Genomic DNA, 22,297 nt, shown 5'->3' with positions numbered 1-22,297 from the left:
TTATTGTAGATAGATGTTACCTTAATTAAAATGGAAAAGAATTTTGCCCAGTTATTTTAACCTATTCTGATGCCAGCTGATTTTTTAACTCAAACTTAATTAACAAATCTCGGCTTCCTTACCTGGAGGTATCCTCATATGAAAGCGCAAGCAATAACTTGTACCCTTCTTCTCTAGTCTGAGGTCAGACAGCATCATTTTTCCAACTACTTTCCAAGGAAGTTCCAAGGAAACATTAGACCAAACTCCAAAAGCTTAGATTAGCTGTCAACAGACAATTCAGAACTTGGAGTTCGTATATATGCAAAGGACATTAGTTGCATCCTGCAGGTGGGTTCAGATTGTTCCATTTTCATTGCCTCAGTCAGGCAATTAAGAGAGCAATCCTGGTATTTTGTGAAGACTCAGTGTGTTGAAACACTCAGAGCAGCAGTATTATGGCAGCACAGCTGTGACTCCACAGTTGAGGTTGTAAGAAACTTTCCATTATAGGGCAATTTTGAGCTCTCCTGAATTCCATAGTAAAGATCCTATAGCTTGACATTTCACAAATGTGTTTCTTCCTGCCAAAAGAGTTATTTTGGCAAAGTCTGGGTATATAACACAGAGTGTCTGAGACATGTTCATTGAGAGAGAATGATATTTCATTTTTAGTGAAGTCCTCTAATGCATTCTTGCCATCTCAAAAAATGACTTGGTACAGGCACTTGAGATTTTCTGGCATTTGTTTGTTTTGAACTATAACCTTCTAGTTTCCTGACATTCAAACATCTGTTCTTTGTTATAACTAAAGTAATGAGTGATGTAATTAATAAATACGTATTTGCAGCTTTATCTTCACCAAGTTTTTCATTTGGTTTGTTAGTGTTTGAAATGCATTAATAATATGGGTATTTGTTTTTAAAAATCACAGCATTTTCAAAGCAGACCATAAAACCAATGTATGCATTCATTGCACATTACAATTAAAAGTCTCTTTAAATAACAATATTTTCATAACGTAGATCAGGAGTGGGGAAAGGAACCTAAAAAGGAACACAAGGGAGGCTAAAAATGAATGGAGTGTTTTTAAAGACTCTGCCCTTTATTGGCAAGGAAACAGCAGCTCCACGGCCAGCGTTAATCACTATATTATAGCATTTCTCAGCTTCCTGAGAAAAAACAGTACTAAGTATGGCCAGGAAGGACTTCTCCCAACAGAAACAATACCTAGTGTAAAGCTTATTTCATATTGCCATCTGGAAAAAATTTGGTCATCTGCAATATCAGGTGGGGGAAAAAAATAAAATCAAGTATCAATGTAAGCCATATTACAAGCCCTGTACCAATGATATGATATAGCATCACATTTACCTTTTTTAAACAATGCCATTTCAGAGTTTTTTGTAATGGGAAATGATCATTTTTTGTAGCTTTCATTTTAATGCAGGTAATAAGTTTCATAACAAAATGCTCCATGCACAAATGAAATATGATATTTTACTGAGCCAGTCAATAGTATTTCCTCCTTTTAATGTGAATGCAATACAAATGAAAGCACACTTGTGAATTGGTATTGTATAGTTTACATACTTTGTGCTTCAGCTATTGTGCGTGTATTCCAGCTGTGGTTTCCTGATGAACATCTAGACCATTAAGTGGAATGTCAGAACCAGGAATAATCACAAAGTTAGTGTTTATCCACTCCCCTACATCCATTGGTGTGTGGTTCTGCACTGAAAAGACAGCAGACATTTCCCATGATACATGCAGCTCAATTTTCAAGCACCAGAAATGCCAGATGAAGCTATATAGGAACTTCAGGGGCTCAGCAGCTGTTAGAAACAGGCCCATGATCTTTTAGGATTTGTCGATGCACAGAGATTATACTGCTATAACGTAGGGTGGCTTTAAATGGCTGTAGTTATAATAGTGTAACACCCATTTGAGCAGTCTTATTCTAGTATAAGAATGGATTTTTCAGGGGTAGCTTATAGTGCTTTGGAAGAGGGGAGTTATACTAGCATAACTATAGTGGTATAACTGAAAAAATTTCCAGTGTAGACAAGCCCACTTTTTTTTTTTTTTTTTTTTTTTTTAGTTTTAACATGAACATAAGACCATGTGTCACAGTTCTCGGCCAAATTTCAGTTTGGGTATTTACATTTTGACTACTTAACTTCTCCTGAAGTTTCAACAAGCTATTATTCGCAACCTGCCCATAACTATTCCACAGGAGTGCTGTGAGCTGATGAACTAGGGTTACCAGGTGTCTGGTTTTTGACTGGAATGCGCGGTCGAAAAGGGACCGTGGTGGCTCCAGTCTGCACCGCTGCCTGGGCTGTTAAAAGTCCAGTCAGTGGGGCTAAAGCAGGCTCTCAGAAGCAGTGGCATGTCTCCCCTCCAGCTGTTAGGTGTAGGGGCAGCCAGGGGGCTCCGCATGCTGCCCCAACCCTGAGCACCAGCTCCGCAGCTCCCATTGGCCGGGAAGGAGGGGCGAGGCCTTGGAGGAAGGGAGGGTCAAGGGTGTTCAGTTTTGTGCGAGTAGAAAGTTGGCAACCCTATGATGAAAGGTTGCATTCAGGATCTTGTATCTATCACTGTGGTATCTAAGCACTTTCCATAGTTAGCACACATGGGTGACTTACAAACTCGCATTGTTTTGCATCTCATCTAATCACAGCAGTTGTACATTTATATGAAGGGTTTGGGGCATAATAAGTACTAATGCTTTCTGAGCTGCTGTGAGAGAAAGCTGTCTGATTCCACCACTGATGTAGCTGTGTTAGAGAAATAAATGAACCAATAATACACGTTCAGTGGAAAAAAAAATTCTGCTGATGCAACATTATGGTCAGAGTTAAAAAAAAAGACCCATGAAAATAAAGAAATGCTACAGTTCCAAAACACAAAACAATAATTGGCTCATATTGATCCCCAGTTTTGTTAGTTTATGGGCACATTTTACAGCAGAAACAGACAATATATTAAACTACACATAAAAGAAAATTAGGAATAAAATACTGTATGTGCAGCGTGGCAGAGTTTATATTGTTGTGGAACCTTAACTTTCTTCTTTGAGTAGATAAAGCCATGTATTGCACTAGAGTTGAGAAGTTTGTCTAGCAGTACTCTTTGGATCTGGCGGGTGATGCATAGTTGAGATTCTCCTTCCAGATGGTGATGCTGCTGCACACTCAAGCTCTGGCGTTCCCCCCAAGAGGAAAAGGGGTCATTCAACTTCTTCTGCTGCAATGAAGAAGAGGACCCATTAAATGAGTTGAGACCATTCCAGGGCTCAGGAAGACTCCTCTTTGAAGGGGAGTGCTGACTGGCACTGTATTCCCTCTGGCACGTAGGATGGAGCAGGTCCATCCAGCTGCTCCCGGTACCGTGCTGTGAGCAGCAAGGGCCTGTACTGTCAACTCTGGTTCCAGCACTGGGGTGTCCACTGAGTCCAGTACCAATGATGCTGGCACCAGTGCCAAGTGTCGCCATGCTGATGGCATACTAGCCAGCATCAGACCTACTTTATCTCTCAGTCCCAGACTCTCAGCTAGTTCAGGGGTTCTCTGGTGCTATGGCTTCCGCCGGCTCGTCCTCCATAGTGCCCTGGACAATTTCTGGTCATGTCGCAAGCTGTCAGGTTCATTGGCACCGCAGCTTGAACCATCTGAGTTGTAGATTTTGGAGTTGAGGCCAGGTCCAGCACTGAAGACCCCTTTGGTGTTGGTGCATTCTTCGGCGCTGTCGTCATCGTGGCGGCAGATCCCATCCTGGAGTTTGGTACTGGCCTGGGTGACGACACCTTTCCTGGTAGTGGGTGGGAGTATGTCCCATTTGATGCCACCAGGGCCAACTCTCCACTTCACTTCTCTTCAGCACCAATGCTGCCTCCTTATTTGGCTTCAGATGAGTCTGATCAGTTGTTTGCCCCATCAGGGTTGGCTCTCCTGTTAGTACAGAACCTCTGGATTGTCCTCCCAGGTAGGCGCCAGAGATTACACTCAGATCATTATCGATACCAAGATCAGCATCTGTCTCACAGCTGGGAAAAGGGGCTCTTAGACCAGTGCCTACTGGCTATCAAAACCTTGTCCTTATGCCCAATGGCTCATATTGGAATCACTGAAATGCTCCTCGGTCCCTGAGGTTCTGTTCCTTGACCCACTTCGGAGTGAGATCACCAGTCCCAATAGTAGCTTCTGCTGCTGTACTTCTCAACTGCAGTCAACTACTTAGTCCATTCCCCAGGACCTACAATGCTCTTCCAGCTGAATCCTGTGGTACAAGAACAGGATCCGTTGTCGGCACAGCTAACTGCCTCTTTGTCCTCCCTGGATGACTCTTCTGTGCTGGAATCTTGCTCTCCCTCAGTATCCAAGGATTTTAAGTTGCATCAGGGCCTCCTGAGGTGTATGGCCGCTACCTTTGGTATCCAGTCAGAATATTCCTGTAGGAGAATATCCATAAGATGCTGGATATTCTCCAATCACCAGCTCCAGGAGAGAGTAGCCATCCTGATAAATGAGACTTTCACTGGAGCCTTCAAAGACCCTCTAGAATACCCCAGCTTCGTTGCCCCGTACGTGAAATGCTCGGAGAAACAGTGCTTTATTGCCATGCAGGAGTTGAGGGTTTCTACTCCCATGCATCCCACAAGTCAGTCTCAAGCTTAAACTGGATTGTGCCAAGCTCATTCTTATTGCTTTAGTGGGGCCAAGACATTGCTGGTTCTCTGACCTCCTCATGGTACTGGTTTGGCCTCCCCTATCCTATCCTCTTCATCCTTATCTTCTGACTCAGTATCACAGTCAAGTTTTGCATCCAGCATTCATGTCCCCACATCTCACAGCATGGATGCTGCATGCTTAGAAGAGGAGGAGGAGGAACAGGTTGTGAAGTGCACATGGTCAGTCACGTGGCACAGGGCAGCTGGATCCCCTGGGAGTCCAGAATGCACATCAACTTACTAGAATCCAGGGCAGTCCACAGGCCTGCAATGCTTTCCTCCTACTCATCCAATCCAAACATGTTCGGTTAATGTTGGAGAATGTAATGGTATTTTATATAAGCAAGCAAAGGAGAACAAGAGCCCTTTCTTTGTGCATAGAGACAGTCACGCTCTGCAGCTGGTGCATCAAACATCACATAGCCTTATCATAGCTTACTTACCAGAGATTCAAAATTCCCTGCTGGACTGCCTGAGCAGACACTTTTCTGTGAATCCTGAATGGAAGAGTCATGATTCCATTCTCAGTGATGTCTTTGCTTAATGGTGAATGCTCCCTTGGGACCGTTTTGCCTCTCAGGCAAACAGGATGCTTCCTCAATACTGTTTTAGAGCAGGTCTTGGCAAAGGCTCATTGCTCCTTGATGTCACAGAGGGTCACTTGGGGTGTGTCTTCCCTCCAATTCCTTTGATCACGCAAGTTGTATGAAAGATCTGCTGAGACAGAACTTGAGTCATCCTCATCATGCTCAGCTGGCTGAGACAGTTCTGGTTCACAGATCTGTTGAAACTCTCAGTGCAACTACCTGTGAGCATCCCCTTGTTGCTGGAACTGCTAATACAACATGGGCAAGGTCACACACTGCAATTCAGAGCCACAGCAACTCAGAGCTGTGTATTTGGATGGCCATCAGAGAGAGAGAGTGGTCATGTTCCAGGAGGGTGTAATCCAAAGTTAAAAAGACTTCTACATGAAGCTGTTACTCAGCTAAATGGAAAAATTTATCTGCTTGGGCTCATCAATGCAATTGGTTTCCAGAGTCCGCCAGAATCCCTGATGCTTTAGAGTATCTACTTACTCTTAAGTCTTTCCATAGCAGAGGTATCAAGTCATCAACCTGTATCAGTGGAGAGACTTTCAAATTAGATCTCGGGTTGTATTACCTTTTCTTACCAGATATTTGGCATCCCCTCCTGTCCCCGGAAGGGGTAAAGGCTCATTCAACAGGGGGCAAGCCACTTCAACTGCATCTCTGAGAGACGTACCCATACTACAGATATGTAGGGTAGCTACTTGGAACTGTTTGCGTACCTTCCCAAGCCATTATGACTTTGTACAGTCGTCAGCTCTGGCTTTGGGGACAGCAGTACTACAGTTAGCTATCACTTCCTCATCCTCACAATCATCACCAGTTTGACGACCTCTTGTTAATCTTCCATGTGCGGAAAAGACATAGGGATCATCACTTGAAGAAATGGAGGATACTTACCTGAAACTGATGATTCTTTAAGATGAGTGGTCCTTATCTGTGTTCTGCTACCCACCCTGCGGTAAGAGCGGGAAACTGGAGACGTTGCCCCATCCCAGCCTTCATGCCGTTGGTTGGGAGCACAAGGAGAGGTACCATGCATGTGTGGGCCCACAGACACAACTTGCAAGAAACTGTGGACTGAGTCATGTGGTGTGCATGTATATCCCACATGCGGAATATAGATAGGGATAACACTTCTCGAAGAACCTCCAGTTACAGGTAGATAACTGCCATTTGCTAAGCCTGCCTTGTCACTCCCTGATACTGTTTTCAGGGCCCTATTCATGATCTCAGAGCAGCAACCACTGGTCTGCCTTCAACTACAGAGTAAAGGGAAAGGCTGGAAGGCAGAGAATAACGTTTTTTTAAAGTCTCTAATTCCCAAATGAGACTTTTATTATGATGAAAATTAAATTAATTAAAATATAGCTTCGGTCATGAGAACTGCACATTTTAAAAAAAGAAAAACTTAAAATTTGCATAATGTTGCATATTGTGATGAGACTCTAAAAATCACAAGCTCAGTAGTTGATATTTTCTCTGGACCCTGTAGGGTTTTTGGAGCATTTTTGTTTATATTTCATGGGCATATTTGCATTCTCCCTCAAGCAAATCTGAGAGCAGCTGCACTTATGCATGTGAGGCTGGGCAGTACATTCAGCTCTTCTCAAAGCTGACCCTTATGCTCAGTGTACTGATCATGCTCAGAAGTGGTGTTTTAATTGCCTGTAGTATTTCTCTTTCATCCCACACTTCTCAAACCCTTCTGTCACTAAGTCTGTGTTCCCTACTGAATGTGCATATGCCAGCTTTCAGCCTCTAAACTTCAGCCATTTTTTACTTTTGGCTTGTTCCAAAAAGAGTAGGTATGTTTTGTTTTGTTTTTGTTTTTCGGGGTCAGAGCATACATTTGCTTTCCCTAACCACCTCTTACAAGAAGTTTCCCAAACTTCTTAAAATCAATGAATGTATTAACAGAGATGTAACTTACAAAATGCACATTTAAAGTCTTGTGTAAAACCTCAGTTTTTCATAAATTGTTTTTCTTCCTACTACAGGTTTTTGGAGATATATATTTTAAAGTGACTACACTTAAAAAGTAATACTTTCATTAGGCTGTATTCTAAAAATGGAAGTCTCTATTGATGTAGTAATTTAACATTTTTCTGAAAAAACTAAATTTCTGAAACATTGAACAGTGTTCTAGGCATTTTGCCCATTCCCATCCATGAATAACAAGTACTGATGGACTTGCATTCCACACTCCAGTAGGTGGTATCAAATTATTGCTTTCTGGGTCAACAGGCTGACTGCTGCTTATTTGAATATCAAAATTTGAAAAAATTTAAGTGCTCCTGTAAAGTGCAGAGGAAGGAGGTTCACAGAGGACATAACAAAACTTTCACTGTAGTTAATAAGTGAACACAGAGTTAAGATGGCAGCATACACCTTCCAATAAAGTAACTGCTATTCACTGTTAGATATAGAATTACTGCTGTTATTCCTTTATATAATATAAGTGTGCTGCTGTTCCAATCTTTATTTGAATTTATTGTACATCTCAGAATGTTTGTCACATTCAGTAAAGCAAAAAGGAATTTCACAGAGAAAATACCAAAGGTGGATTTAAATACAGTTTCGGCTTTTCTTGGTTAGGGAAATTTGCATTTAAGTAACCATTGGTAATGAGGTATAAATACACTGGTGCAATCCCACATAGTGTAGACCTACTGCATTGGTGCAAAATGGGGCACCAGTAACTGACCATGCACTAGTGTAGCTACATCAGTACAAAAAACCTCCAGTATACACCAGATATGAGATCATTTTATCCCTGCATAAAGTCTCCAACAAGAAAATGTTGCAAATGTATGGAACAGGTACCTTTAGCCTGATGCAGACAGGACAACCATTTTCCAGTGGTGGAGATTGAAACAGCGCTGAATGGAATGCTGCCACCGAGTTCAAGAAACGTTCAGCTGAGAAAGAAGAGTATCTGTACATTCAAATAGTAATGAAAATTAGGGCTGTCCAGTGATGATTCACTCTGTTAAACAATAATAGAATACCATTTATTTAAATTTTTTTGGATATTTTCCACATTTCAACACAGAATACAAAGTGCACAGTGCTCACTTTATATTTTTATTATGAATATTTGTACTGTAAAAACAAAAATAGTATTTTTCAATTCAGTTAAGCAAGTACTTTAGTGCAGTCTCTTTATCATGAAAGTTGAACTTACAAATGTATAATTATGCACAAAAAATAACTGCATTCAAAAATAAAACAATGTCAAACTTTAGAGCCTTCAAGTTCACCCAGTCCCACTTCTTGTTCAGCCAGTCGCTCAGACAAACAAGTTTATTTACATGTGCAGGAGATAATGCTGACTGCTTCTGGTTTACAGTGTCACCTGAAAGTGAGAACAGGCATTTGCACGGCACTGTTGTAGCCAGCGTTCCAAGATGTTTACATGCCAGATGTGCTAAAGATTCATATGTACCTTCGTGCTTCAACCACCATTCCAGAGGATACGTGTCTATGCTGATTATGGGTTCTGCTTGATAACGATCCGAAGCAGTGCGAACCGACACATGTTTGATTTTCATCATCTGTGGCAAATGCCACCAGCGGAAGGATGATTTTCTTTTTTGGTCCTTTGGATTCTGTAGTTTCTGCATCGGAATGTTGCTCTTTTAAGACTTCTGAAAGCATGTTCCACACCTCATCCCTCTCAGATTTTGGAAGGCACTTCAGATTCTTAAACCTTGGGTTGAGTGCTGTAGCTATCTTTAGAACCAATGTGAGATTTCCTCCTTTGCATTTTGCCAAATCTTCAGTGAAAGTGTTCTTAAAACGAATAACATATACTGGGTCATCATCTGAGACTGATATAACATGAAATATATGGCAGAATACCGGTCAAACACAGTGCAGGAGACATATAACTCTCCCCCAAGGAGTTCAGTCACAAATTTAATTAACCTCTTTTTTTTTTTAATGAGCGTCATCAGCTTGGAAGCATGTCCTCTGAAATGATGACTGAAGCATGAAGGGGCATACTAATGCTCAGCATGTCTGGAGCTTAAACACCTTGCAATGCCAGCTACAAAGGTGCCATGTCAATGCCTGTTCTTATTTTTATATGACATTTTAAATAAGAAGTGGGTAGCATTATCTCCTATAAATGTAAACAGACTTGTTTGTCTTAGGGATTGGGTGAACAAGAAGTAGGACTGAGTGGACTTGTAAGTGCTAAAGTTTTACATTGTTTTGTTTTGCAACAAAAATCTACATTTATAAGTGACACTTTCACAATAAAGAGGTTGCACTATGAGGTGAATTGAAAAATACTATTTTATCATTTTTAGAGTGGAAATATTTGTAATAAAAATAATAAAGTGAGCACTGTACAAGTTATATTCTGTGTTGTAATTTAAATCAATATATTTGAAAACATAGAAAAACATCCAAAAATATTTAATACATTTCAATTGGTATTCTGTTGTTTAACAGTGCAATTAAAACTGTGATTAATCACGGTTAATTGTTTTGAGTTAATTGCATGAGTTAACTGCGATTAATCGACAGCCCTAATGAGAAGAAGACAAAAATTTCTCATCTCACCACTAAGTGTGTTTTTTTGTCTTTAATGTACTATCGCTTACAAAAAACTGTGTTAAAAACATTATTTATGTTGCAAGGTCAAGCACTAAGAGTGCTCCAAAAATGATCAAGAGATGCCTTATACCGACCCCATAGTTAGGGTTATGTTTTGAAATGGGCTTGAAGTGGGGCATAAATTCCTGCATTTCCAAGCATGTGGCCAATTAGCGTGAAATGCCGTATGAGGTTAGTTTTTATGCCTCTTGAATTTTCTGTATGGTGTTTATTTGGTTTCTACTAATGCATTTTTAATAGGTTGTCTTGAATTTGGGCGCTGGCTGGCTGTAATTTTTCCAGAGAAGTTCTGCTTGTCTTTTTTGACTGATTATCTTTCTAAAAAAAAAAAAATTTTTCTGGATACCCCAAACTTGATAGAAAGGTGTGTCCTCAGTAGATGTGATGCAACAAGTAGTTTTCATTATTAAAAAAAAAAAGGAGAGTATGAAGGGGTCATTTTTAGCCTATAATCATGCTGCTAGTTTATGTGCTGTGAGATTAAATCTAATTGAGCGGGGACAGGGAAACCTGATTGAAGCACACATTCTCCTGTCAAGAGCTATACATTCTGTTAGATTTTATCCCACAACAGAGAAAGTTTCATACATAGCTGCTGACACGCAAAGATTCATGCACAGCTGCTGACAGATAAAATCTTCTCCAGCTGCAGCAATATTTCTGCCTCTCCTCTGCCCCATGCTTGCCCTGTTTAAGAATTTAAAATAACCCAAAAACCTAGGAAATTAATAAACAAACTTCATTGTGAAGGTGTTAGTTTCCACTCAGAACATACTTGAGAGACACTCACAAAACCAAAGAAATGAAGAGTTAAGTAACTTAACAGTAACTTCTCCTTTATCCACAGGTCATACCTAACCATTACGACAGCTACCATAACCCAATATAGGCCATGCATTATAACTTTAACTCTGCTTTCCTAAGGATACTAGCCTTTAAGAAGAATACTTCTCTGAAGACTTCTTTACCAAAGAAGGTAAGAGGCGGGGCCAGAGTCTCTCCGCTTCTGGTCATGCTGCTCTCCCCCCAGCCTCCAAAGCAGCTGCAGCTCTGAGGATGGCAGGCTGCAGCCGTGCTGCTCGGCCCCCCTGCCCCCAGAGCAGGCTAGCTGTGCCGCTGGAGCACACTGCAGCTGTGCCGCCCTGCCCAGCCCACTGGAACATTCTTTACCTTTGGTAAAGAAGTCTTCAGATAAGTATTCTTCTTAAAGGCTGGTATCCTTAGGAAAGCAGAGTTAGTTATAATGCATGGCCTATATTGGGCTGGGGTAGGGTCATGTGGGGGGTGGTCACAGGGGTTACTCCCCTGAGTCCCAGCTTCCCCCCCCCGCCCTCCCCCCCCCAAAAAAAATTTTCCCCACCAGTTGCTGTCCCGGCCTGTCAGGGTAAGCAGCTGGCGTGCTGGGATACTTTGTTTACTTAGGTTTACCTCTGTGCCTGCAGACACTCTAGATACACAAACCATCTCAGCCTGGAGCCAAAGTTTGCTGACCCCTGAATTATAGGATCAGCTTATGAACGGGTTATAAAAATTTTCCATTTTTACTTATCCATCTTGGGGGTGGGAGTCAGCTTATAAACGAACCGGCTTATGATTGAGCATATATGACAGTTACTGGTTTCCATGCCAGTTTTTATACCCCACTTCATTAATATGAGTTTTTTTTTAAATAATAGTTTATTGTAAGTTAACATTTTTTAAAAAATCTTGCTTCAGATCTTATCACTGTCCCAGTCACTACTACTCTTCAGCTGTCTGTCAATAGTCTTTCAGCAAACTCACCCGACAGAATTTAAAATCCTTTGGTAGACCAGTATTGCAATTGGATCTTCACTGATGGACTTCTGGGCATGCGTAGAGTACCACTGAAGTAATCTGGATTTCAGGAGCAGGGTTGATATGATTAATTGCCAAATTTATAAAATCGCATGTAATCTGTTGATTTATTTTATCAGGATTGAACATTTTTTTTTAACTGATTAAAATGAATATGTTCCTCTTCGGCTTTATCAGATGTGAATATGTTTCATGAACATGACTTAAAAAAATTAACTAAAAATGTTTGTAATAAAATGAAACCACTGAGCATTTTTAAGTTATTCAGCATGGCAGTATTCTTGATTAATTGCCAACATTCCTAAGAACTGAGGAAAAATTATGGCAAATTTTATATTGCACCTACAAAACTTTCTTCCCTGTGCATATTTCCACTTTTACTGAAAGAGCTGTCAGAGTGTTGGTAATTGATTGACAAGAATGTGGTGGTTTACATCAGGTCTCCCGCATTCCAGATTTTTGCTAGGGAACACATAATGAAACAAACTTCTGGACATTTTTTTTAATTTATTTATTTATATATATATATATAAAACAAATAGTATCATATAGGTTTGAAGAATTTTTGTTCACACTCTAAAATAAAAAGATCTCTTGGGTTTTTTTGTGTCTTAATTATTTTAAGCTATTTTAACGATACAGGCTAGACTTTTTCGATTTTAACTTTCTGGTCATATCCTAGAAACTCTACATAGGTAAAAAGTCCTACTGAGGGGCACTAACCCTGATTCTGTATTCCTGCCGTCTCCTGTTACATATAAATAAACTTAAAACTGACGTGTTTTCAGAAGTGATGGACAAACCTCAGTGTCAGGAGATTTTTCTGTTTAGTTGCCTATCAAAATTGTTTGGCTTTACAAAATTAGGACTGGATTCTGCCACCCCTAGGCTGTGTCTACACTGCAGAGATTATACCCGCATTGCTATGTTGGCACAACCCCTGAGCATAGATGCAGCTTACACTGCCAGAAGGGGTAGTGTAGGAATGCCACCTTCCCAAACAAAGCTAATTATGTTAACAGAAGCATTCTTCTGTTGACATAGCTGCATCTACACTGGAGGTTGGCCAGCATAGCTTACACTGACAGTTTTGTCGACAGACTTAGTGTGGTTGGCAGATTTTGTCCCTTTAGGCTTTTGAGATCATGGGAATTTGGGTCTTCCAGACCTGGGTAAAATGAGGATGTTCAGAGGCATGTCAGAAAAAGAGGCAACAAGGAAACTGTTCAAACTGAATTTAAATTTAAGAAAACTTGATTTGTTAGGAAACTCAAAAGAACTCCGCTCTAGAGGGGAGTAGTGTTTATGCAAATAAACTCCATGACTTCTGCATTCCTCAACTCTTAATATTCAAGATAAGTGTGTTCATTTCTACTTCTCTGACCGTCACCATACCACCCTAAGGCTGAAGTACTCTCTTGAATAATTCTTGGTTTGCGGATGGGCTGTTACGGCTTATGTTTTGTTTTCAGACAAAAGAAATAAGTTGTTGGGTGGTGGGACAGGGAGGGCTTGGCTTCTTCCCAGTAGTACTTGTATAATGGCTGCTCCTGGCGGCAACTGTTCTGCTCCAGCCCCATATTTTTTTGGACTCTTGACTTATTTATTCCTGTCCTTGAGTTGTCAGTCATGGAGTGCCAAATATTTTCTGCCCCTTAAAGACTTTTCTTAGCTGAATGATATACAGTCACTTGGAGAAAAGCTTGGCTCTAGACATTGTGGGACTTGTTGATGGCTCAAAGCATTCCCAAAATTCTGACTGGGGAGAATAAGAAATAAAGGGGACTACTTCCTTCAGAATAGAAGGCAGCTTCTTAGGCTACACAAACAGCACTCAGACTGCTTCCTTGGAACAGCAGCCAACGAGTTTCATGTTAACTGCATCTAGTCGTCTTAAAAATATTAATTTTATTCCCACATCTTTATCATATGAATTGTAGCAGCTCAAAACTGCTAAAATATCATGGCAGACATTGTCCACTCTAATTATGATTGTTGTTGTGGTTAGTTTTGTTAATTCTTCGTTTGCTATTGAAAAAATGCAGATGTAAATTAGGATCTAATTTAAAACCAACAAAGAGAGGAAGCTGAGAGTAAACTCCCCAGTTGTATCCTTACGTCATCTTTTGAATATGTCTGCAACATATATGGTACCATGTGGCAGAAGTCATTAAGTATGCCCAACATAATGCGGTGTATGTGTAAGTTAAGGATGTTAAGCTATAGATCTGAACATATTCACTTATATGAGACCATAAATGTATGCTTGCAAGTTTTTGTGGTTTATTTCACATATACAAATAGTTTTAAGAATAAAAGTAGCTAAGTGCTAGTGGTCTGGGAATGATTTTCCTCAGCAGTTATTCCACAGTGGTTTTTTTCCCTGTTACTTATCTATTTCTTATACATGCTCTCGTTTTTTTTCCCCCAAGAGTTTCCAATATACAGCAGCAGCTGGCCTTGCTAGATAATGAATCTTGGCCAGGAATGGCTGAAGCGGACAGGGACCGTCTTCAGCTCATCAAGGAGAAAGAAGCTCTTCTTCAGGAGCTGCAGCTCATCAGTCAGCAGAGACGATCCCCAGAATACATTGCACGTTTGGAGGAAGAAAAAAGGCGCTTGGAGGATGAAATTCAGCAGGCTCGGGCCAGTTCTGCTCAGGGGGCCACTGAGAGGTTTGGGGACTTAACAAATTATTTTCTTATCTACCATAGGATGCAGCTGCATAGATTCCAAGTGAAGAGCTGATGCAATTTACCAGCTTTATATGAGATCAAAGCACTACAGTGGTTATTTGTGCACTTTGCCTACAAAAGGGACTGATGTCCCAATCAGCACTTCCTGACCATGCCACTGTTTAGATCCAATCTTCTGAAAGCTTTCCTGTAAGCGGTATTAGAGTGGAATTGACAAGACTAGTCACTTTCCCTTTTCCTATTCAGACCCCGGGAGTGCAGCAGAACTGATAAGAATCATGTCAGTTTTTCACTTATCTTTGGAAAAGCTCTGAGCTGCAAAGATACGCCATTGAGCTACTCAGGATGAAGGGGAACCCAAACAATGGTGACCCGAGATGATGGGGATAGTTGGTTGGCACGTGGGGTTAAGTTAGAGTGATTGAGGTCACATCCCCAGAAACAGCAGAGACATCAGAACACAGAGACCAGCCCTGCACACAGCAGTAGCCCCAGGACTCGGGCAGTTTAAAGATTACCTTTATGCTGTAGTTGTACATATCTCTTTCCCATTGACCTGTGCAGTGTACAGTTTGGCTGGACCCAGATGTGGCCCTAAGATTTTGTTGAGTATACTATATAAAAATTTTGTATATCTAAAACCAATATGAAGCTCTCTGTTATTAGAAATGAAAACATTCTTCACTTGGGGGAAGTATTGTTCATTTCAAGGTGCCATAAATTGTCACTGAATTTAAGGGACAGACTATAATTCTGGTCAAGTATGTCAATTAACTGTGCATATTATAAAATGCCTCCAATTAGGGACAGAGCTTCTGTCTAAAACTCATTTCTCCTAATCTCTAATAATGCTGCGAAGCTTTATGGTGAACTTTTTTCTTACATCAGAGGAAATATTTCTACCCACATAGTTCTTCCATGCAAGAAGCTAGCATCTGTGAGAGGTTTTTCCAGATTTTCTGTGCATTCTTTTGGTTTTTGTCACAGGTTGAGACATGAATTAATGGAAAAAAGTCAATTTTGACACTTGAGGGCACTACACTGAGCAATATTAATACAATCTTGTCTAAACATTAACACTTACGTTGATTAAGTTGATCTTTATAAATAATTGAAAATGGCCCCATATCCGAGTTTGTAGAACTCTATTTGGCTTGAACAGGGTTACTTCAGGCAGTAAATCCAAATGGTGATAGAGAATTCACAGCTGATTAAATAAATACAGTTGATGTTTTGTATGACATTATTTGTGATTTTTGCAATATTGGCACTCCAGCCTAGAAAATGACAGAGAAGGGAGTTCACTTTACACTGCAATGTAGTAAATTTTATTTGTTGTTTTTGGGATCTCATGTTAGGTAGCACATACTGTGCTGGCAAAAAGAGCAAGCTCTTTTTCCATGTTGTAGTCCGTGCTGTGGAAACCAACATTCCAGGGTGACATTTGATATTTCAGATTCTAGCAAGAAATTGAGCAAAAGTTAGCACAATATTTAAGGATGCTGTATTTTTTATAATAGAGAGAACAACACCAGGACTAGACTAATTATTCTGTCTTGTCAGAGACAGAAAACATTTATCATTGGAGGATCTCCTTCCATATCCCGCTTCTTCCCCCAGCTTGCAGAGAAGGGTTGATGTTTAAGCACATTTAATAAGAGTTCTGTTGTTACTGATTTTAAAATGTAACGTTAAGCACACGAAGAGCTAGCATAACTTAAAACTCATACAGAGAACTACACAGGGGCTTCAAGATTATGCTGTGTAGAGTAGGTCGCTTTTTCTTTTTTCTTAAATAGCTATCATATGAGTAGTTAAGGCTAACATTTAATTTTTAATTTCACTCATCCAAAAGATTCCCCTATACTACCCTCTCTGTCAAAACCCCTGCATCTTATTAACTGTTTTTCCAGTCAAGGAGGGTTTGATGGGACTTTCTGTGGAGCCAGAAACACTGCCCTTGGCTAAGTCAGAGAGCTCTGGACACCCACCCCTTTGTTTCCCTGCATTCCAAATATCAGCCAGCTTGGGAGCCTTGAAGACTGAGGAAGTATCAGGTCTGGGCTGCAGCATGGAGACATATTATGCTAATAATATGCCAAGAAACAAAACAAATTATCCCCCTGATTTTAATCTGTAGAGTGAAAGGTTTCAATTTGGAGCTAAAAGACTAAAACTCCAGAAAAAACATAGAGAACTGGTAGAGACTAAATGGAGGGATTGGAACAAATGCTGCACCTTTTTAAAATAAAGTTTAATAGTTTCAGAATGTAATCAGGGTACCTTACAAGCATATAGTACGGGCAAAGTTATGACGACTCCGTTTGTGTTCAGGCAGTAATGCTGAATAATTTGGCCACTCGCTTTTGCCTGGTAAAGAAACAATAATGGTCACTTTTTCCTCAAGAAGAAAGAAGTTTTTATCATAGAAGCATTTAAAATGTTAAACTAACTTCTGTTTGAAGGAGAACAATACAAGAAATATATTAACAAACCTTAAAGATTACAATTACAGTTTACTACAGTAAATTCACTCTTGGTGCATTACTTGAAGGTCAGTTCGATACTTATCCTTTTTCCCAATGGTTTCTTACTCCACTCCTGCCACAGTATATCTGATTGAAAGCCAGGATCACAGAGTTTGGTGATAAACTGCTTAACAGAACAGAAGTTCCCCCCAAAATTTTTTCCTCTTGAAGTTTGACTTTCAATCTGTATGGGTATTTGAGGTACTTCCACATACTTTTTCCTGCAAAGTACAGTTAAGTGACAGTTTTCTCTGTTTTACTTGAGCTATGATAGTCACGCCAGGAAGAAAAGAAGTCTTACTGTTTTTAATCAGCTGCTCCTGCCTCTTACATGTCAGCTTAGGTACCTTTATGGTTGGCCTTGGCAATCTCTGTTATATACCTTCACCACCATAGCTCTTGTGTTTTCTTTTGGTTCCTTATTCCTCAGTTACTGCAGTTCTCGAAGTGCTATATAAAGCTCTCAGTTCCTGTGTTCTCAATGAGAGTTCTGTCATGGATTAAACACTGTGTATTGCCCTAAGTGAACTAATTCTGTTAGTTAAAAAAGGATTCATTGTTTACTCCCAATACAACAAGAACTGTCTCTTCTTCTGTGTTTGGAAAGCTCTTAGCACATTTTGAGCACTACTGCAATATAAACAAAAGAAGAAAAATAATAATTGCAATTTTTAATTATAGGATACTGTTACAGGAGAAGAGAAATTGTTTGCTTTTGCAGCTGGAAGAAGCTACTCGTTTAGCTTCCTATTTACATTCCCAGTTAAAAAGGTGAGTTCTTTAGAGAAAATATTTTTAAAAAAAAATTAATAAATTTTGAATTCAACAGAAAAAAAAGTAGAAATACAAACAGAACAGACCATTTTACTTTTTCATACTACTTTTGTATGCTTGTAATATAAGTAAAGGATGGGCATTGGTTCCTACTTTGTTGATCTGTTTTCTTTAAGTACATTCTGGGCACTGAAAGGCATTCACAGCTTGCAGTTCAGCAAAGTATTTAATGTGTCGTAAATTCAGTGGTTTGGATAGAGTGTTATTAAAAAGGAGAAAAGGACTTTTCACTTTTAATAATAGCTATCAGGACTGCCTGGTTTGAAAGTTAGTGAGATCTGTCTGTATAATATGTGGAAAGGAGAAATACAGCTGAACCCATTTTATGATTATTTTTGTTTTTAAATAAAAAATTATACACAAACAAGATTAAGCCTTAAAATTACACATGACAAAAGACAGAAAATTCAGTTATATTCAGGGTGTCATTCGTAAGCCCATATTAGTGATTGCTTGTTTCTTAAACATTGATGGTCTCTGGTGCTGTACCGGAAAACAACACAGAATACAAGATAAATAGACAGTACAAATCAGACATGCAACTCCTAGGTGACAAGAGGAAGGTAAATGGAGAGTCAATATATAATCAGGGAGGCAGCATTTTACTGGTCTATGTTTTGTGGGAGAAGATAATTTTGAGGAGGGATGTCAAAGAAGAAACAATAGGCACTTGATGCACTGGAGTTTGGGCTAAGAAGAAACAGAAAAGGTAGTGATGCACCTTCCCAGCATCCACTATCAGAACTGTCTCTTTCCAATCTGTCGGTTTTATGCAAATCTTACAATTTTCACCAGGAGGAAAAACATGAGTACAGTGGCAACAGCAGCAAGACAACCACTACTGTTACCCACAGTCCAACCAACCTCCCCTCTCCCCCCACCTCAAACTCTGAAGAGAGAAAGGGTTCATTTCTGGCATAAAAGGGTAAACAGAGTAGTCAGAAGTGAGAGAGAAAATTCAAGAGGATGAAATGTGCTTGGAAGGTTCTAAGAGATTCACTACTCTGACAATAGTTACACAGAGTAGGGGTTTGCATGCTATGGAGGAGACAGAGGATGTCAGCCTCTAAACATGAAGATGTTCTGAGATCTACAGAAAAATCCTACAGGGTTGAGAGCATCTCTGTGAGGGATCAGCCTCTTGGGATGGCTCTTAAGGACCCCTTACCTCACCAGCACACCACCCGCAGGAGCCTAGCTCCTGTTGGTTCACACTTTACCAGCTGCTATACTCTTATCTCCACATTTGGAGAGTGGCAGAGGAATGGGGCTAGTGCTGAAATTGCAACTTGAAAGCTCCCACAAGGTTTTCAAATGGGAATTCTGTGAGTCTGCTTGGATATAAAGCTGTATAGAGTGACTGTTCCCTTGTTCTGCTGATGTCCTACTCCTCTTGAACCAAGTTATTGGACTCAGTTCAGAAGCAACTGATTGAAATATAATGGCTTGTGATACGCAGGAGTTCAGACTAGAGAACTAATGGCCCCTTCTAGCTTTAAACTCCATGAATCTATGACTTTTCCTCACCAGTCCTCTCTCTGGCCACTTTTCCACCAAAACCCACAGAGAGCCATCTGCAGATTTGAGGAAAGGGATGTGATGATCCTCTTGCTCCACTTCTCCTTTTTAGGCATGCTGGCCTAAGTTGGTTCTCATTTATACTACTTTCATCACCTTTAGCCTAAAGGCAAGGGAGGAGAAGAAAGATGGCCTTAACCTAAGTATTACAATGCTGAATGCATGTAAAATCCTCTACTTTAATGTGAGTTATTATTTTTCTATCTATGCTGTGTTTCTAGCTATATAATTCATATATTAATGGATCTTTTTCTGTTTTAGTTTATCTGCTAGCACCCTCACAATGTCTTCTGGCAGCAGTAGGGGATCACTGGCATCCAGCCGAGGATCACTGGCGTCCAGCAGAGGGTCTCTAAGCTCTGTCAGCTTCACGGACATCTATGGCCTCCCACAGTATGACAAATCAGACAGTGTTACTGACTATGCACAACATCTGCGCTTTGACCTGATTCCATTTGATTCACTCAGTAAAGATGTGCAGTACTCTGATTCCACTGGACATTGTAACTTCAGTAAACAAAGGAGGTCCTTGGATACTCCTCAATCCCTGGCATCCCTGTCATCACGGTCCTCCTTGTCATCATTGTCCCCTCCAAGTTCCCCTCTGGACACCCCCTTCCTTTCTGCTTCTCGGGATTCTCCACTTGCCCAGATGTCAGAAGGATTTGAGGAGATAGCGGGTGTGGGAGCCCTAGAAATGCGCAGAGCTCAGGCCTCGGTTTTGGGTGATGATGCCCAAGGAACAACTTCATCACAGGTGTCTGCTTACCCTGGGGATGATGAAGGACTGCAAGAAATGGGACCACACCTGGCAAACATCCAAACTGGTGGAGGTGAGTTTGATTTCTTCTTTACCATTTTGTCTCACCTAATCTTCAAGGGATAATGAAAAACACAGGAAAAATGTAAGCATGGCATTATAATAGAAGATATACATCTGCTATCAGTTTGATTTCTTTTTTTAATTTAATTTTTAAACAATTATACAGCTGATGTTAACTAAAATTTTTTTTGTTCAAAGGTGAAGTGCAGAGAATGTTTTATATGTAGTAATTTTTTTAGACTTTAACATAAATTGTTAATGGGAACTTCAGTACTTTTCTGAAAATATGCCAATTTTGTTGATTAAAAAAAAAATGGCCTGCGTGTTTACTTTTTAGGAAAAATCCTGAATGAGAGAACCTAAACAAGCTTAGACTGTGCCAGCTGATATAACTTCTCTCTGTGTGCCAAACACACTTAGTAATAGCAGTAAGTTTGATGGAGGGACATGGGGATGCAACGTGAACTGGCTGAATTAGGAACAAACAATGAGAGAACACAAGTAACAGCAGTAACTACCCCTTTTAAATCTACCTGGTTCATGCAGATTGCATGCAACTGTATGAGGCAGGCAAACACAACTGGCTTGTAAGTCTATGATGTTACTGTATTCCTTGATTTGTGTGCACATGGTATGGAATGTCTATATGTGAGTGTTATTTGGGCCAGAATTGGGGTGAATGGATGCCACCCAGCATCTATTCTGTTTACGTGAACTGACACGCATACAGGAGTTTAGGGGGAAGACAAACAAGTGAGCTGGTTGAAACTGTTAGGGATTTCCAGATCTTGAAGTTTAGGAGGGGAGGGGCAGTTATTCTTACAATAACTCTACTCTAAAATCTGTGGTTACCACAACACACTTTCAAAAATATGTACCATTTGTACTGAAATAGGTACTATTCCACTTGTATTGCAAATGATCACAATAGATCATTCATTATGGGTGCTCCCCATATATAAACCATTACCAGTTGTCTTTGAGAACTCATGGAGGATGGGTGAGGTGCCAGAGAACTGGAGAAGGATGTGCATAGTACCTGCCTTCAAAATGAGGAACAAATAGCGTTTGAGGAATTATAGACCAGTTAGCCTAGCTTCAATACCTGGAAAGATACTGGAACAAATTTATTAAATACCTAAAGGGTCCAAGGGTTATAAGGAATAGTCATCATGGATTTGTGAAGAACAAGTCAGACCAAACCAACCTAATTTCTTTCTTTGACAGAGTTACTGGCTTAGTGAATTGTGGGGGGAAAGAGGGGAGAGCTGTAGATATGATCTACCTTGATTTTAATAAGGCTTTTGACGTAGTCCTACATGATATTCTCTTAAGTAAACTAGGGAAATATGGTATAGATTAAATTGGTATAACATGGGTATAGAACTTATTAAAAGACCATATTCAAAGAGTAGTTATCAATGGTTGCTATCAAACTGGGAGGACATATCTAGTGAGGTCCTGTGTGGGTCAGTTCTGGGTTTGGTACTATTCCATATTTTTATTTCTGACTTGGATAATGGAGTGCTTATAAAATTTGCAGATGAAACCAAGATGAGAGTGGTTGCAAGTACTTTGGAGAACAGAATTCAAATAGAAAACAACCTTGACAAATTAGAGTATTGGTCTGAAATCAACATGATGAAATTCAATAGAAACAAGTGCAAAGTACTACTTAGGAAAGAAAAATCAAATGCACAACCACAAAATCGGGAATAACTGGCTAGGTGGTAGCGTTAAGTATCGTGAAAAGGTAATGCAGGCTATAGTGGATCACAAATTGAATATGAGTAGGGGTATATTAAATCGTGGAGAAATCACATATTTTTCAAGGGTTGGTCACGGCATAAATAGCAAGTTTTGCAGATGCGTTTATACCATGCCACCCTTACTTCTGCACTGCTGCTGGCGGCGGCACTGCCTTCAGAGCTAGGTGCCCAGCCAGCGCACTCTCATCGCCCAGCTCTGAAGGCATAGGGTAAAAGTATATAGTATAGTATAGGGTACAAATACACAAAAGACCAGATTTTGTGGGGAAGACCAGATTTCAAGATCCATGACACGTTTTTCATGGC

The 22,297-nt window shown here is 40.1% G+C and overlaps 1 protein-coding gene across 2 annotated transcripts in view; it reads left to right on the top strand.

Moving 5' to 3' along the window:
• WWC3 (WWC family member 3) overlaps nt 1–22,297 on the top strand; it is a 186,140-nt gene that overhangs the window by 131,916 nt on the left and 31,927 nt on the right. For both annotated transcript variants that reach the window (XM_050963480.1, XM_050963471.1), the window contains exons 9-11: nt 14,196–14,438; nt 17,669–17,758; nt 19,661–20,232. In XM_050963480.1, the coding sequence (XP_050819437.1) occupies nt 14,196–14,438; nt 17,669–17,758; nt 19,661–20,232 (905 nt within the window). The remainder of the gene's footprint in view (nt 1–14,195; nt 14,439–17,668; nt 17,759–19,660; nt 20,233–22,297) is intronic.

Source organism: Gopherus flavomarginatus, chromosome 1, assembly GCF_025201925.1.
Source record: "Gopherus flavomarginatus isolate rGopFla2 chromosome 1, rGopFla2.mat.asm, whole genome shotgun sequence".
NCBI classification, from domain to species: domain Eukaryota; kingdom Metazoa; phylum Chordata; order Testudines; family Testudinidae; genus Gopherus; species Gopherus flavomarginatus.
The sequence above is the reverse complement of the archived record's forward strand: the minus strand, read 5'-3'. Positions and strand labels throughout refer to the sequence as shown.